Genomic DNA, 15,822 nt, shown 5'->3' on the forward strand with positions numbered 1-15,822 from the left:
TTCATCTCACTTCAGATTTTACTCAGGATTATGGAGGCAGGTGGTAGTGGGGTGAGGGAAAGGGAGAGGAGGAGAGAAGCAAGGGGTGGGAAACATCCTTAATAGTTAATGGTCACTGAGTAGTTAATGTGTCCTAGCTGACCCAATGGTGTAATTTCATGATTCTGGTTTCTTTCTAATTAGGATACTTTTGGTGGGTTTCTTGATCTTTTCAAATTCCACTTTGAAATGCATCATAAGACAATTCTGAGGAGTCAGAAGGAGACTGTCCTGTAGAGTCTTCGCTATCCATAGAGAAGGAGGCCCTTGGACGTTACTGATCTGTGACTGGCTTTCCTAGGGGTGCTGCTCCCACAATCTCACTTTCAGAGCCTTTCCACCTTTGGATAGGGTTTAGTTTTCTAATGAGATGCCCAAATTACTCTTATTATAATATAAAGCCACCCACGGAGGTCGCCCCAAGCCTTGTTTCAATCTCTAAAATGACACCAACTCTGAAATTTTCTTTGTGTTTCTATCTTTTGAGATTATAATTACCGCAAGTGCTCTCCTAACCCCTTCCTAAAGTGTCTTTTTTCTTTCTGAGAAACAAGCAGCTAATTATACAACAGTTAAATCTAGTCTTCCTATGGTCACATGACAACAACCAACTGAATGCTGTACTTTTCAATCAGTTTGCTGTGTGTTCTCATAGACGTGGTTTGAGTGGGCCGTGGACTTTTGGCCTACTGGTCTGTTTTCTGCTGAAAAGGATCGTCTTAGTTTTTTTCCAATTACTACCTTCAAATTGCAGAGCAGCAAGATGTTCTTCCTTTATTTTGAGTCTCAGTTCTTTTTTTTTTTCCTTTTCATCACTCTTCTCTGGTGTTTCTGTTACAGAAGTGGCTTCTGTCGGTGATGACTTACCTGGAAGGTCAATCAAACCCACCGAATAAACTTATAACGGCACTTGGACAAAATTAGTACAAAGTAAAAATGTATAGAGCTTTAAACCTCTGGTGATCTGGAAAGGAGAAAACCCTGGTCCTGTCAGTATGAGTGATGAAACATGTGATGGTCTTCCCCTGAGATCTCTCCACGTGGCATCTGGGTTGGCCACAGGCGTGCAGCATCACGGGAGAATGAGGTTGTGCAGCACATGCATACATGGTTACTGGACTCCAAAGAGGCAGCAATTCAGAGTGTGGGGACAGACATTAGCAAACCCCAACACACCATGGATGCCATTAGCCACCTGCAGAAAGACCACTCCATAAGGGTTACTTATATCAGCCTAGTGTTTCCCAGGTCCTCATGAAGAAAAGACCAGAAGATATGTCTCAAATGTAGCTGATGGTCAAGAATCTGGAATCTACTTAATTATCATGCAGCTAGTGCTTAACTGCAAGAACTTCACTGGTTACATAAGAAAATCAGGAAAATAAGAATTTGTTGGTATTTGAGAATTTGACAGTGTGATTTTTAGCTGCAGGCCCAGTTTATTTAATTCTACTTAGTTCAATAAGTTGTTCTTGAAGGTCCTACTTCTAGGGGTTTAAATCTTTTGAGGAAGATATAAATGTAAACAAGGAAGCTATAATAAGAGATGTTCACTGCAATGGAGGATGTAGGTATAAGTTATAGATGAAAGAGAGCTTAATCACCTGCATTTCCGTTTCACCATCTGTGAAACTGAGAGATTGGACTCAACTAGTTCTTCCACTAAAGTGAATTAAAGCATTTCCTTCAGATGCTGCTTATATCTTTTATTTTTATCACCTGAAGTGGACTGAAGTGGTGTCTTTTATCATGGTGTTAGTCTTCTGTTTGCGTCAAGTGTCACCCCCCAGCTCTACCATCCCCACTCCCAGGGCTTTGTCTTAACTCCTATCCATAGACTCCCTTTGGGAAGTGTTTCCCTGGCCCCTAAGATGAAGTGAGGTGGCTTTGTTCTCAAGGAACTTGTACCTCTCCTCCCAAAGAACAACGATAGGCCGAATGTTCGTCTTCGCTGCTAGACTACAGCTCTGTCAGGGCAGGGGCCATGTTTTTGTTTTCCCAGAGTTCACCGCTGTGTTCTCAGTATCCATCAGAGTGTGTTTCACAGAGCTGGTGCCTAACATGCATTATGAGCATCTAGTGCATGGAGTGACTTGTGCTCATGTATGTCCATCTCTTCCTCTCTGGCCTGAAGTCACTGCAAAAATGTACGAGTGGAAGCATTCAGAGGGGGAGATAAAGTGGGTGGCAGGGCTGACACCCTAGGTTACCAGGGGTTCTCTGCCAACCCAAGTTTTCCTTCCTCTTTACTTTCCAGGAGGCCTCCCGGAGACAAGGACCTGCTTGAATAAAACCTGAGACCTGACTTGAACCTTAAACTTACATACATGTCATTAGCTTTTAAACTTCTCTTGGTCACTGCAGCAAGTGTCAGCCCCTTTGCACACACTTTTCAGATCACACAGTGTCATCCTGGAGTACTTTTAACGCGTTCAAAACTGTCTTCAGGGTTAATTTGACCCTGGATATACTTGGCTGTTTGGATAAACGAGTTAGGTGGGACTGGTATGCAATATGATTTGCCAACTAACCCAACAGCTCACTGAAGCCTGGGTCTTGAAATCAAACCTAGTGAACAGATTTTGGTGGCTTACAGGTTAGTATGCTTGGTTAAATGCTGGTTTTCTGCCAAGGTGAAGTTTAAGCATCCGCGGCTCTGGGTGCTAAAACCATGAATACCTTTCTTTTTTTTGTCTGCCTTTTTCTTCATGGGTGGTTCCTTTTTGGCCTTTTTATTAGCATTCATCTGAGGAGATTTTTCTTTGGTTTCTGCTGGCTGGTTTTCATTTTCTTCTTCCAGGAGTCTCTGATGAATTTCTGCAGCCACCTGGTTACACAGGAGCAATATTTCAGTTAGGGCAACATCTATGAGCTATGATAACCATTAGGATTTAGTCCTCCAGTGATTCCACTGAAACCAGCACAAACAACCATGCCACATATCCAGTCTCTACAGAACACACCCTTCGATGTTTTACTGACGTGGAAACCTGGCCTTGTCCTGAGATGTGGCTCCCCCATGGCCCCTGTTTGGAGCCTGCTCACTTTCCCAAGCCCTGCCTGCAATGGATGTAACCTTACGTTCCCTCATTGCCACTTCCAGACTGTGACAGTTCCCTGGTTAGGCAAAAATTCCTTTCTTTTAAATCTCAGACCCTATGGATTTAACTTCCCTTGTCCTTTCAAGTTTTTGTTATCTTTTGGCCTTCAATCAGGGGCATTCCCCTATATCAATGATTCTTAATTTTTTTTTATTATTGACCCCTTTTGGACTTTTTAAAATGGCTTCTCCCAATCATGTTCCCCTTCATGAAGTTTTAATCCTGCAGAAGAGATTGTGTCTGTCTATGTGTTTTATGTATCCTGTGTTTTATGCATAAAGTGGGTAAGAATTTTTCATTCTCCCTGACCGGTTTGGGGATTTCATGCCCTATATTAACTGGACTTGTGAACATTTGACTCCTGGGCCTCATTTCTGCTCTAACAGTAGACATCACCCCAGGCAGGTGCAGTGTTCACAAGGATGACCTGTCCTATAGGCTAACCTCATTGTCACTTCTTAGCTTCCTCCACTCAGGGGACTTTCAGTTTATCTCCACCTCAGGAACCCTCTCCTTCATTCTCACATGCATCCTGGTTGAAGAGGTGAGTTGTGCGGCCACCCCATAATGGCTGATGGATGGAGAGAGCTGGGGTGCTGCCAGGATCCCCCTCACTTCTCCTCTGAGGCTGGCTCTGTCTTTCAGGCTACAGGAAAACCTTGTCTTAGGGTTTGTGCAGCTGGGGCTATGCCTACGGTTGGAAAGATTGAGCCTTTGGAATAAGACCCTGGGGAGGTACAGGGCATTTCTGGGTCCAACCCAGAGAAATAAGAGCTGAGAAAAGACTCCCAAAAGGAAGAAAGAAAACCTGCACACACCCTGGAGGCAGGAGCCACATATAGTTAAAAATTTTTTTAACATATTTTATTTTATTTTATTTTTATAAATATGCTTTATTGATTATGCTGTTACAGTTGTCCCATTTTCTTTTCCCTTTGTTCCCCTCCACCCAGTGACCTCCCTCCCTCCAGTCGTCCCCCTCCTTAGTCCATGCCCATTGGTTGTGCATATAATTCTTCTCAGCATCTTCCTGTCTACTCCACTCCCTCCTACTATGCTTCTTAATTCCTGTACCATCTCCCTCCCTTCCCCCCCTTCCCCTTTCCCCTCTTTCCCTTTCCTGCTGACCTCCCCCCATAATGTTTCCCATACCTTTAATTCTTTTCCCACGTTCACTGCTTACTTAATTTGCCTTTGTTTCAGTTCCCTAGCTTCTGTTGTTGGTTGTTGAGATACAATTTTCATTTTAATGTTCATACTTTTGATCCTCTTTCTCCTAAACAAGTCCCTTTAACATTCATATAACATTGGTTTGGATCTGATGAACTCCTTCAGTTTTACTTGGTCCTGGAAGCACTTTCTCTGCCCTTCTATTCTGAATGACAGCTTTGCTGGATAGAGTGATCGTGGTTGTAGGCTTTTGCTTTTCATTACTTTGAATATTTCTTGCCAGTCCCTTCTTGCCTGTAGCGTTTCTTTTGAGAAATCAGCTGATAGTTTTATTGGGACCCCTTTGTATGTAATTCTCGTCTTCTCTCTTGCTGCTTTTAAGGTTCTCTCTTTATCCTTAATTTTTGACATTTTGATTATAATGTGTCTTGGTGTGGTTCTCCCTGGGTCCAGTTGTTTTGGAACTCTCTGTGCTTCTTGGACCTGTAAGCCTATTTCCTCCCCCAAGTTAGGGAAGTTCTGCTTCATTATTTTCTTCACATAATTTTTCTGTTTCTAGATCTTCTTCTTCACCTTCTGGCAACCCGATGATTCAGATGTTGGCCCGCTTATATCTGTCCGATAAATTTCTGATCCTCTCCTCGTTTTCCTCGCTTTTTGTTTCCTTTCTTCACTGGTTGACTATTTGTTCCTTCCCTATGTTCTGATTTGTTGATTTGATCCCTGGTTTTCTTGCCTTCAGCACTAGTTTCGTATGTGTTTTTGTTCATTTCAGCAGGACTAGCCTTCATTCCTTCCCTGTCTTGTTTAAGATCTGCTGTTAGGTCTGTAAGCATTTTTATAACCAAAGCTCTGAACTGTGCCTCAGAAAGATTTCCTATCTGCTGCTTTGTTAGATTAGATATTTGCTGCCTGGTTAGCTGTGTCACCGGGATCTCTATCATGATCTGTGCCATCCTGACAGTTTTGTGTTTACCTTTGCTTCCTGGGCAGGGCTATCACACCTCCTACGCTATAGGGGGTGGAGCCCCATGCACTCGTCACAACTGGGCAACCCTTCTCACCACGCTGTGGCATCTTCTGTGGGGGTAGGGGTCCAAGACGGATTCCTGCCGTTCACTCTCCACTGAGAGACTGGGAGCCTCCTCATCTGTCGCCACTCCCTCTGGGCCTCACAGTCCAGGGCAATGGGGGTCTGCCTTCCTCAGCATTGGAATTGCAAGCTGACAGGTCTGGTCTGCAGCCAGGTGTACGCCCCTGGTGCTTCTCGTTTCCCCTTAAGTACAGGTGTCTGTGCTACCACCATCCTGCCACCACCGTCACCGCTGCTGCCACCGCCAGCACAGCTTGACCTCTTCGCCCCAGCTTCGCCCCTCCTACCTGTCCAGATGAGCACCACTTCTTTTTAACTTCATACATCTGACTTCCATTTATTTTCTGGAACTGCTGGTTTGCAGTAGTTGTATTCCTTCTTAGTTTTGGGAGAAGATGGAGCATATCAGTCTAGGCCTCCATCTTGGCTGGAAGTCTCCTGTGTGTGTTTGCCTCTGCGTCCCAGGCAGAGCTGTCACTCCTGTTATGTTGTAAGGAGCAGAGCCTTAGGGATTCATCAGTACAGGGTGACCAGTCTCACCACGTTGTGGCGCTGTCTGGTTGAGTATTTCATCTTTATACCTTTGTTTGTTGGACTTCCATGCAGTTTGATTTTCTGGAACTTCTGGTTGTTTCTAGCTTTGAGGTAGTTGTATTCCTTCTTAGTTGTGTAGAGAGATGCAGCATGTCTGTCTACACCTCCATCTTGGCCGGAAGTCCTATAGTTCAACTTTTGAATCTTAATAAGGCAGCTGGTGAGGAAATGACTGTTTATGGGAATTTATTTATTATTAAAGTGCTTACTGTGTCCAAGCCTGGCATCATTTCTAGGGAGAACTGGGTGAGGGGCTAGGAAGAGAAAGGAAGTTGGGTGAAGGAGAACAGAAAGATGAATAAGGCATAATATCTCCCTTCTAAGAAGTGTAGCTATGAGGGCCGGATAGACCAGCCTATTCCTCCCCTCTACAAATTCCTGCTATACTTCATACTCCATGGCTTGCATATAACTGTCCCCTACTGTTCTGTGAGTGTTAAGTGTGGGCTTTTTGGTTCCTGAGAGCTGGGCGAGTTCTTCTTGGAATTCTCCATATAGCGCCGTGCTATGCTCAAAGGGGATGACCAGGAAATGCTTGTTAATTGATGGGATTTATTTTAACATAAAAATATAACATAGAATACACCCACAGCTTCTTTATTATCAGCAGAACCTTGCAGGGATACAGAAAGGTTTCAAAGAGCAAGCCAGTATTACGTTGTTTTTTAAAAATCAGATGCTCTTTTGATAAAAGTGGATTTAATGATACATATTCTACTTCCAAATTCTTGGTAAAGCTGAAAGCAGGCTTGTTAACATTTCCCCCTAAATTGCAAGCAATTCATTTTGAATCTGTTCTTGCAAAGCACCAGGTAAGTTAGCAATTTCCTTTAAAATTGGATTTCTCCCGCTGGTAAACAACCTTGTGTTGGTGGTGATGATGATGATGATCATTTTCATCATCTTCATTTTTCTTCCTACTTCCTTCAAAGACCTTTGGGTCTTTCTCAAAAGAATTCACATAATTCATAATACATCCAGCAATCCAGCTTGTAAGGCTGAAGAAACTCTAGAAATAATGCCTCGGCAGTAAGGGCATTGAATATGATTTGTTTCTTTGAAATCATTGCATACCTGTTAATTAGAAGAAAGTTGTGCTAAACATTAACACAGCATGCTAAGTGGGCGGTGCTGGGTAAAACTGCGGAGTAGAAGAGAGCCTGCGTTAAAGGGTTCTCCTTTCAGAGGCCCTGATCCCAGCTGGTATTGTTTTCCCTGCAATGACTTACTGAACCACCCCTGTCTCATTTGGAACTCAAAATTTCCTTATGGTCATGTGACATCAAAGTCATAAATGCCTATTAGTAATGTAAAAGTGGGATTCAAATATAAGGAATATTAATTACTAAACGATCCTTTCTCCTCTGCCTTCTATGTGGTTTTTAAAGTTCCACCAGGAAAATAGTACAATTTTGAGTAAATATCTTAACGTAAGGATCTATTATATTTACAAACTCTAAAACACTTTCGTATACATTATTTCATTAAATCTTTCAACCATCCAAGAAAGAAAAGATAAGTGGAATGTCAACCGCGTTACATTTTGAAGGAATTGAAGCTTTAGACTTTCCTAAAATCACATAGCTTAATCAAGAGGAGTAGACAGTGCTCTTCATTCTGTAGGATGGTCTCTTTCTATCAAAGTTTTAGAAATTTAAAATGTTTACATGTCAAATTTTAAAATGTCATTTCCATGCAGTAATTTTAATGGGGCTCATAATACTTGTAAATTATGTTTATGTAGCTCAATTAGCAATAAAAATAATAATTTATATGTTTATTCTAGAACTTCTCGAGCTGGTATCCCACTTTCTGGTGCTTGGTAGCTTCTGTGGTGTTTGCGGTGATCACTGTCATTGCCACCATCATTGATATTAATGTCAGTGTCATTGTATGGCAGCAATGGCATCCCAAGACTGTATTTAGGGCTTAGTATTATGTTAGACATGGGCACTATGCTAGGGGTAGGGTACACAAAAGTTTTAGAATCTAATTAGTATTCAAGAAAATAACAAAATAAAAATTACAGACAATCTAGAAAGTAGAGGCCAAACAAATGGGAGAGACAATAGCTGCTATAAGAATTCAAAGAGCATATGATTATAGAAGGCTATGGCTTCAGGGAATAGGCAACTAAATGGCAAGGACTCAAGGTAGGAACTCGTTCTGAAAACTTAAAATATAAGGTTTACATAAATAGAAGGAACAAGGAGCAGAACCTAGGAGAGAAAAATGGCATTAGCCAAGGCATTGAAATGGTTAATGCCCATTGAATACATAAGAAGCAATATCTAGTTAGTTTATGAGAAGGCTTAAATGTGAAAATAATCCCAAAGAAAATAATGAGGAGAAAAATAAAATTAAGAAACAAAAAGTTAAATGAATCCATGAACTTTGAAGTTAGTTCTTTGAAAAGACTAATATAATTGATAAAATTCTGGGTAAGTTGATCAAGAAAGGGGAAAAGCACAAAGATAGATACCTCAAGTAGCTAATACACTGTGTTATATTAACACTAACATAAGAGGATATTTTAAAGAACTTTATGCCAATAAATTTGAAAATTTAAAAATGAAACATTTCTAGCAAAATAAAACATACCAAAACCAATCCAGGTCCCCTCCCCCTGCCATGAAGAAACAGAAAATAAAAATTACTCTCTATTGAAGAAAAAGAATCCCTGAGTAGGGGGTTTCCGAACCTGTAGTCCCCTGATCACAGATGAAGAGACTGACCCAAAGACAAATTGCCCTAGGGAAAGAGAAGGGAGAGTGTTCCCAGGGTGGAGTCACTTCCAAGCTCCTTCTCAAGAGAGCTTTTATTGAGCTGGCTATGTGCAGAAACGCATGGTGTGAGAAAGCAGCCCTCCACCCAAACATAAAGAGGGTCAGTAAACAGAGATATGAGTCAGCTGGTTAGACTTTCTGGCATCAGAGTACAGAGTAAAAGTTCAAGCTGTTTCTTTGATTTAAACATTCTGTTGATATAGATTTGAAGTTATGCAAAGCAGAGCAGGCTTCAAAGGGTATACAGCATTCTAATCTTTTCCCTTAGTTGTGGGACCACTAGTGTGGCATTAGGAGCATGCATACCAGCTGCTTCCCACTTTCAGTCAAGACTTACAGTCCCATTTTTGGGCCTGGCTTGCACAGCGGTTACAATTTCCTATACCACACAAAGCAGTCTTCCACACCTGAGTGGAGCAAGCAACAAAAATCTCTTCCTGCAAACTTCTTAAAAGCCTAGGTGGGGACTTCTGTCCAAGATGGAGGTGTAGGTAGACACACTACATCTCCCTCCACAACTAAGAAGGAATACAACTACCTCAAAACTAGAGACAACCAGAAGGTCCAGAAAATTGAGCTGCATGGAAGTCCAACAAACAAAGTTATAAAGAAGAAATACTCATCCACACAGGCAGAAGGGGTGAAGCCAGGGCAGAGAGGATGCAGTGTGGTGGCGGCAGCCTGGTGGAAAGTGCAGTCACATGTTTTAAAAAGTAGGGAGGGACACCTAGGGAATGCTGCCAGCACCAGACCAGACCACAGACCTTACCGTTTCAGCAATGGGGAAAATCAAGCCTCATTGCTTCTCACTGTGAAAACCATTGGGGGTTGGGGTGGAGGAAGAAACTGCTGGTCTCTTAGTAGAGTCTGATTGTTTAAAGGGTCCCCATGGTCCTACAACATCTGCAGACCCACCCACTCCGGGAACGATGACCAGGGCAACAGCTAGAAAGGCGCCAGTCCCATATGGAAGTGGGAGAAACGCCTGGAAAAGGGGTGAGTGCTTCACAAGTGGCATTGTTCACTCTCAGACTCCCCCCCCCCCACATAGAGCACCACAATGTGGTGAAATGGGTCGCCCTTACATACAAATACCTAAGGCTCTGCCCCTTAAAACATAACAGGTACAACAGCTCTACCTAAGAAACAGAGGCAAACAAACACAGGAGCCTGTCAAGATGAGGAGACAGAGAAGTATGGTCCAAAAGAGGGAATAGATCAAGGTTCCAGTGGGAGAACAAAGCGATGAGGAGATAGCCAACCTAACAGATGAGGAGAGAGCCAACCTAATAGATGTGGAGTTCAAAACACTGGTGATAAAGATGTTCACAGGCTTGACAGATATGTTTGAGTATGGCAAATGCATAAGGAAAGAGGGGAAGGCTATGCTAAATGAAATGAAGGAAAATCCACATGAAACCATTGGTGAAGGAAAGGAAACTGGGGTTCAAATCAATGACTTAGAGCACAAGGAAGAAATAAAGAGTTAACCAGTACAGAATGAGGAAACAACATGTGAAAAAAACGAGAAGAGGCTTAGGAACCTCTGGGACAACTTTAAACGTGCCAACATCTGAATCACAGGGGTGCCAGAAGGAGAAGAGGAAGAAATTGAAAGCTCATGTGAAAAAATAATGAAGGAAAACTTCCAAAATTTGGTGAGGGAAACAGACATACAAGTCCAGGAAGCACAGAGAGTCTCAAACAAGCTAGACTGAAAGAGGACCACACCAAGACACATCATTCTTAAAATGCCAAAGGTTCAAGATAAAGAGAGAATCTTAAAATCAGCAAGAGAAAAGCAAAGAGTTATCTACAAAGCGGTGCCTATAAGACTATCAGCTGATTTCTCAAAGAAACTTTCCAGACTAGAAGGGACTGGAAAGCAGTATTCAATGTGATGAAAAGCAAGGACCTACAACCAAGGTTACTCTATCCATCGAAGCTATCATTTAGAATGGAAGGGCAGATAAAGTGCTCTGCAGACAAGGTAAAGCTAAAGAAGTTAATCATCATCAAGCCATTATTATATGAAATGTTAAAGGGACTTATTTAAGAAAAAAAAGATCAAAACTATAAATATTAAATTGACAACAAACTCACAACCATCAACAACTGAATCTAAAAAATAAAAAACAATCCTACTAAGCAAACCAGAATAGGAACAGAATTATAGGTATGGGGATCATCTGAAGGGTTATCAGCTGGGAGGGGGAAGGGGGAGAAATGGGGAAATGGTGTAGGAATTCAGAAGCATAATTGGTTGGTACAAAGTAGACAGGAGGAAGTTAAGAATAATATAGAAAGGCTGAAGCCAAAGAACTTATATGCACGACCCATTGACATGAACTAAGAGGGGGTGGGATTGCTGGAGGGAAGATGGGTACCGGGTGGAGGGGTGCAAAGGGAAAAATATTGGGACAACTGTAACAACATAATCAATAAAATATACCAAAAACAAAAGAAAACAAAAAGAAGCCAAGGTAGCTTCTTGTTAAATGCTACCAAACATTTCAAGAAGAAATAATTCCAACTTCTACAAAATCTTCCAAAGCTATATTTGAATTCAATGTATGAGGCTAGTATTACCTGGATGCTGAAAGTTGACAAGTTACATGAACAAAAATTCAAAAATCCTAAGCAAATTATTTGGAAGGCCACAGTCAGCAACATTTCAGAAGCACAATGCTTCATCATCATGTTGGACTTATTCCAGGGATGTGATGTAAGTTTAGCATTAAAAAATCGATCAATATATTTCACATTAACATAAAATAGAGGAAAAAATCTTGTGATAATCTCAACAGCTGTAGAAAAATCATTTGATAACTCAATTCATTTAAAAACCCTCACAGTAAGCTAGAAATGAAAAGGAATTTCCATAATCTAATATATACCATCTGAGAAATGTCTACAACCACTATTTTCATGAATCTTGACAAGCTGATGTAAAAATTTATTTGGAAAGGCAAAAGCCTAGAAGAGCCAAATGCTCTTGACAGATGACAAGGTGGGAAGATTTGCTCATCCAGATAACAAATAAATGATATAATATGTGTGGTTTGAGGACAGGGATAGGCAAGTAGAGCAATGCAGCACACCTAATTTATGATCTGAGGTCACCTAACTAACGACAAAGGTGAAGCTGCAGTAAAATGGGGACAGGATTTAATATTACCTATGGAAGTTGAAGTACTATGGATAGGATTGTCTACTAACACCGAAGATAGCACATATGCCTAGATATGATCCCAACAGTTATGGGAGCACATGCACATTAGTAGACATGTATGAGAATGTTACTAGCAACAGTATTCAGAACGGCACCAAACTGGGAGTCCAAATGTGTATCTGGTTAAATAAAGTGTGATGTATTTATATAATGAAACACAGCAACAAAATTGAACAGAATACAGCTAACACTCAACAGGACAGGATGAACTTCACAAATGTTATTGAGCGAGAGACAAAAGGTACGAGTCCATTTATTTAAAGCTCAAAAGCAAGCAAAGCTGAACTATACTGTTTAGAGTTATAAATATGGGTTTAAAAGAAACAACCTCTTAAGAAAATCAAGGAAATGATTACTAAACAGGCAAAAGGAGGTTGGTTCCCTTTGGAAGGGATGAGGAGGTTAGGGCTGGGGCGGGGCACAGGGAGAACTTGAAAGGTGCAGGCTCGTTTCTTTTTCCCCACGTGGGGGTTCCGTGAGCATGTGCTTTGGGTGGGTTCTTTAAGCTCTTCCATTATATTTCATGCACTTTTCTTACGTGTGACACAATGCACATTGAAACGATTTTGAAAAGAAACAAGACAACGGCAAGAGTTGACAATCCCTTCTGAGAGGGTGAAAAGAAAGAAAGTAGAACAAACAGGGGAGTGGGGCAGAAAGGAGGCACCGCGGCTGCTGTGGGACAGCACCAGAGAAAGGACCCTGGCGGCAGAGTGGCCGGGAAGGGACTTGGAAAACGCCCAGTCCACAGTGCTGACTGCTTGCCAAGAGAGACTGTGTTGCAAGCTCCTCTGCTACCTCTTCCATAAAATCTTCTGGAAAGTTGGCACTGCTTCCCATTCCAATGCGACAGTTCAGGGAAGATCAGAAAGAATGAAGACGGGGACCATGTGTGTGGGCCAGCCTAGAGGACGAGGTTAACAACGGTCATCTGAGCTGAGCTCCATGCGCCTTCTGCATGGGGTGAGGCTGCTGCCTAGATTCAGGTTGTCTGCGTACTCTTCCTCTCTCCTTGGATTCAGTTCAGGCTCGTCGCAGGCAGGGACTATCATCTCTTTACCTCCCAGGGAAGGCGGGAAGGACGTGAATCCTCAAGTCACACAGACCCAGAATCAAACCTTTTCTGACACTAACCTGATGAGTGACCTTGGGCAAGTTTCTTAACCTTTCTGGACCTCAGTTTTCCAATGTAAAGAGAATAATAATACCCCACAGGTGACTTAGGTAAAATGCTAGCAGAGGTTAAAAACTAGGGTCCAAAAGGGTAGATTTACATTTTGCTTGACTCCGTAAGTTTAAAAAAATTTGATTTTATTTCTAACATGTTAAAATATGGATTTTTGTATTTCACATAAAAATACGAATTTCTGGCTTTTCTTATAAAATTAAAAATCTAGTCATACTGGGTCGAGTATCTTATATCTCTCCAGCCACATAGGCTGTGATTTCCACATGGCCACAATCCCTCCCTACTGCCTTATACTTGACCCATCTCCTTGACATTTCCTGATTGGCCCTTTGGGGCCCTGCACTGGGAACTCTGCCTGGCCCAGCATAGCAAATAAGGCAAATGTTGGTTCACTCCTGATTTCATATAATTGCTGTTTTAATTGTTCTACTTTGTATTTCTTTCAGAAAAAAGTTGAGATATAAGTGTACACAATGCTTGTGAACATTATGTAATATTTTTATTCATAGCATATCACAAACATTGGTATTTAACATGTGGGTATCACTGAAAGGAAATAGAGAAGCAAGCACAGCTTACCATGTGAGATACTGCTAGAGAAACCTGCTGCCAGGTGTCCGTTACCAACTTCTCATCTGCCTCTAAGTTTAACTCTACTTTTTCCAGCGAGTGATCAATCTTGCCTTTCAGTATGGTTTTTGGTTTTGGTTTGGATACAGCTGAATCCGGAGAAATGGATATTCGAGAAGCTAGAGGAATTCTTTGGAAAACAAAAAAGAAACAAATATTTTATTTATCAAAATTCTATTTTTTATGACCATGTTACTTTGCGAATTTTGTTGCCTTGCTTTAAATCTCAATTTTCAAAATTTTCCTGGTAGAACTCTTTAAATAAAGAAAAGACTACCAGAGACTATATGCACATTTTTGTGCTCTAGAATGTCTTAAATCAAGAGGAAACTAGAAACAATGACAAAACTTAATTTTCAAGTTTAATTCTTAACAATTATGAGGAGGGGGAGTAAATGATGGCAATGATTGAAGATATGCAATTTTGAAATTGATCCGGGACATAAGCTGCCGACAAGGAGTGAATCGTCCATGAAAAAGCAAACCACGTAGAACCGGGCATCACTTCTTTAAGATGACTAGCATTTGGCTTCCTGAAGTGGTCAGTTAAGAAGGAGGGTATGACAGAGGTGAGGTCTGCCGGGGGGTTTCCTGGTGAGGTGACAACATTTCGGTGGTGACTGGGGAAGAGCTCCAGCAGCCTCCCCACTCTTGTGTGTGGATGACCAAGGCCCTCTCTTTGTTTTGGCAAGTGATGTGGCAACACAGTCTTATACTCTCTCTTCTCCTTCTGTCTATAAGATTGCTGCTCCATGGAGAAAGTTCAGAGCTGCCCTGGGGACATTCTATCCCTTAAGGGTCTCAGGACCTCAAAGGCTAACAGGGGCAGGAGGGATCCACAGGAAAGAAGGCTCATTGTGACTGAGATCCACCTGTGAGATAGGAAGTGAGAGCTTTCCCTTGGGCAAGGCATGGGGAGGGGAGCTCCAAGGCTGCCTTTGCTGAAACCGGAGCAATAATGAGAACACACATTTGCTTTGGCAGAGTCAAGTTGCTGGGGAACACAGCGCTGATGCAAAAGGCTGGTTGTGAACCCCAGCAAACAATTGGCTGGCCTTGTTCTGAAGCATCAGACAGGGTTTCTTGAACTTGGCTCTTTGATTCTTAGAGTGCTTGGAATCCTGACAGTATACGGTGCTTGTAAAGGCCATGTGCTGAGAAGCTACTTGCTGCTCAGTGTACGTCCACCCACAAGAACAATTTACATTTAAATAGTCAAGCAATGCCAAATCTCAGTTCAAGATGATTCGTTTCATAAATGAAGGCAAAGTTTGCACGATCATCTCTATATGCTTAATACAATACAGCATGCATTTCCCAACACCTTGCTTTGCAGAGCAGAGTGGTGGCATATCATTTAGAAAAAGAATTTCAGTTTAGAATTCATTTACTGGGAGAAACTTTGGTCTAGTTAGTTCTGCCACTATCAGTAGATATGACTGGGTCATGTCACTTGGCTTTCTAAGGTTCTATTCCTCCTGAAATAATACAAATATAATAATAATATTACAATTGTTATTATTAATGATTAGTAATTACTAATTATTAGTTATTATTAATAGGTTATTGAAGGACTGAAGTTGACAAGCTATGTGAAAATGCTTAACACAGTGCTGGTTTCCCTACATATGTTCAAGAGACTGTGCCTTCGTTGATACATTGACTCAGAGTAGACTCACAGCAGTGATTTGAGGTTAAGATTGGTGCAGTGTTGTTGTGCAGAAAATAAGAACTGGCTGTTCTTTTGCCTGCTTCGTTCTCCTAACCAACATTAATAGCCTCCCCATTATGCCTGACTTGTTATTTCGTGCTAAGAACGGAATGCACTGCTTCTGTAGACATTGAAACTTGGCCTCTTTTGATGGCTCTGAAAGTTCACATAGCCTCTTGGATTTTTTATTGTTTTTAATTTCAAAGTTGTCTTTCAGCAGCTTGCTGAGTTACACATTTCTCCCGTATTTGTATCTTATGTGTTATTGCTTACAGAT

The 15,822-nt window shown here is 41.6% G+C and overlaps 1 protein-coding gene across 1 annotated transcript in view; it reads right to left on the bottom strand.

The window, feature by feature from the left end:
• Positions 1–15,822, bottom strand: part of SPEF2 (sperm flagellar and cilia associated 2) — a 154,156-nt gene that overhangs the window by 40,820 nt on the left and 97,514 nt on the right. The window contains exons 25-27 of the mRNA XM_090276176.1: positions 13,784–13,964; positions 2,719–2,866; positions 781–906 (exon numbers count right to left, since the gene is read on the bottom strand). Of these exons, the coding sequence (XP_090132302.1) occupies positions 781–906; positions 2,719–2,866; positions 13,784–13,964 (455 nt within the window). The remainder of the gene's footprint in view (positions 1–780; positions 907–2,718; positions 2,867–13,783; positions 13,965–15,822) is intronic.

Source organism: Furipterus horrens, unplaced genomic scaffold (assembly GCF_987537825.1).
Source record: "Furipterus horrens unplaced genomic scaffold, mFurHor1.1.pri manual_scaffold_5, whole genome shotgun sequence".
Lineage (NCBI taxonomy): Eukaryota > Metazoa > Chordata > Mammalia > Chiroptera > Furipteridae > Furipterus > Furipterus horrens.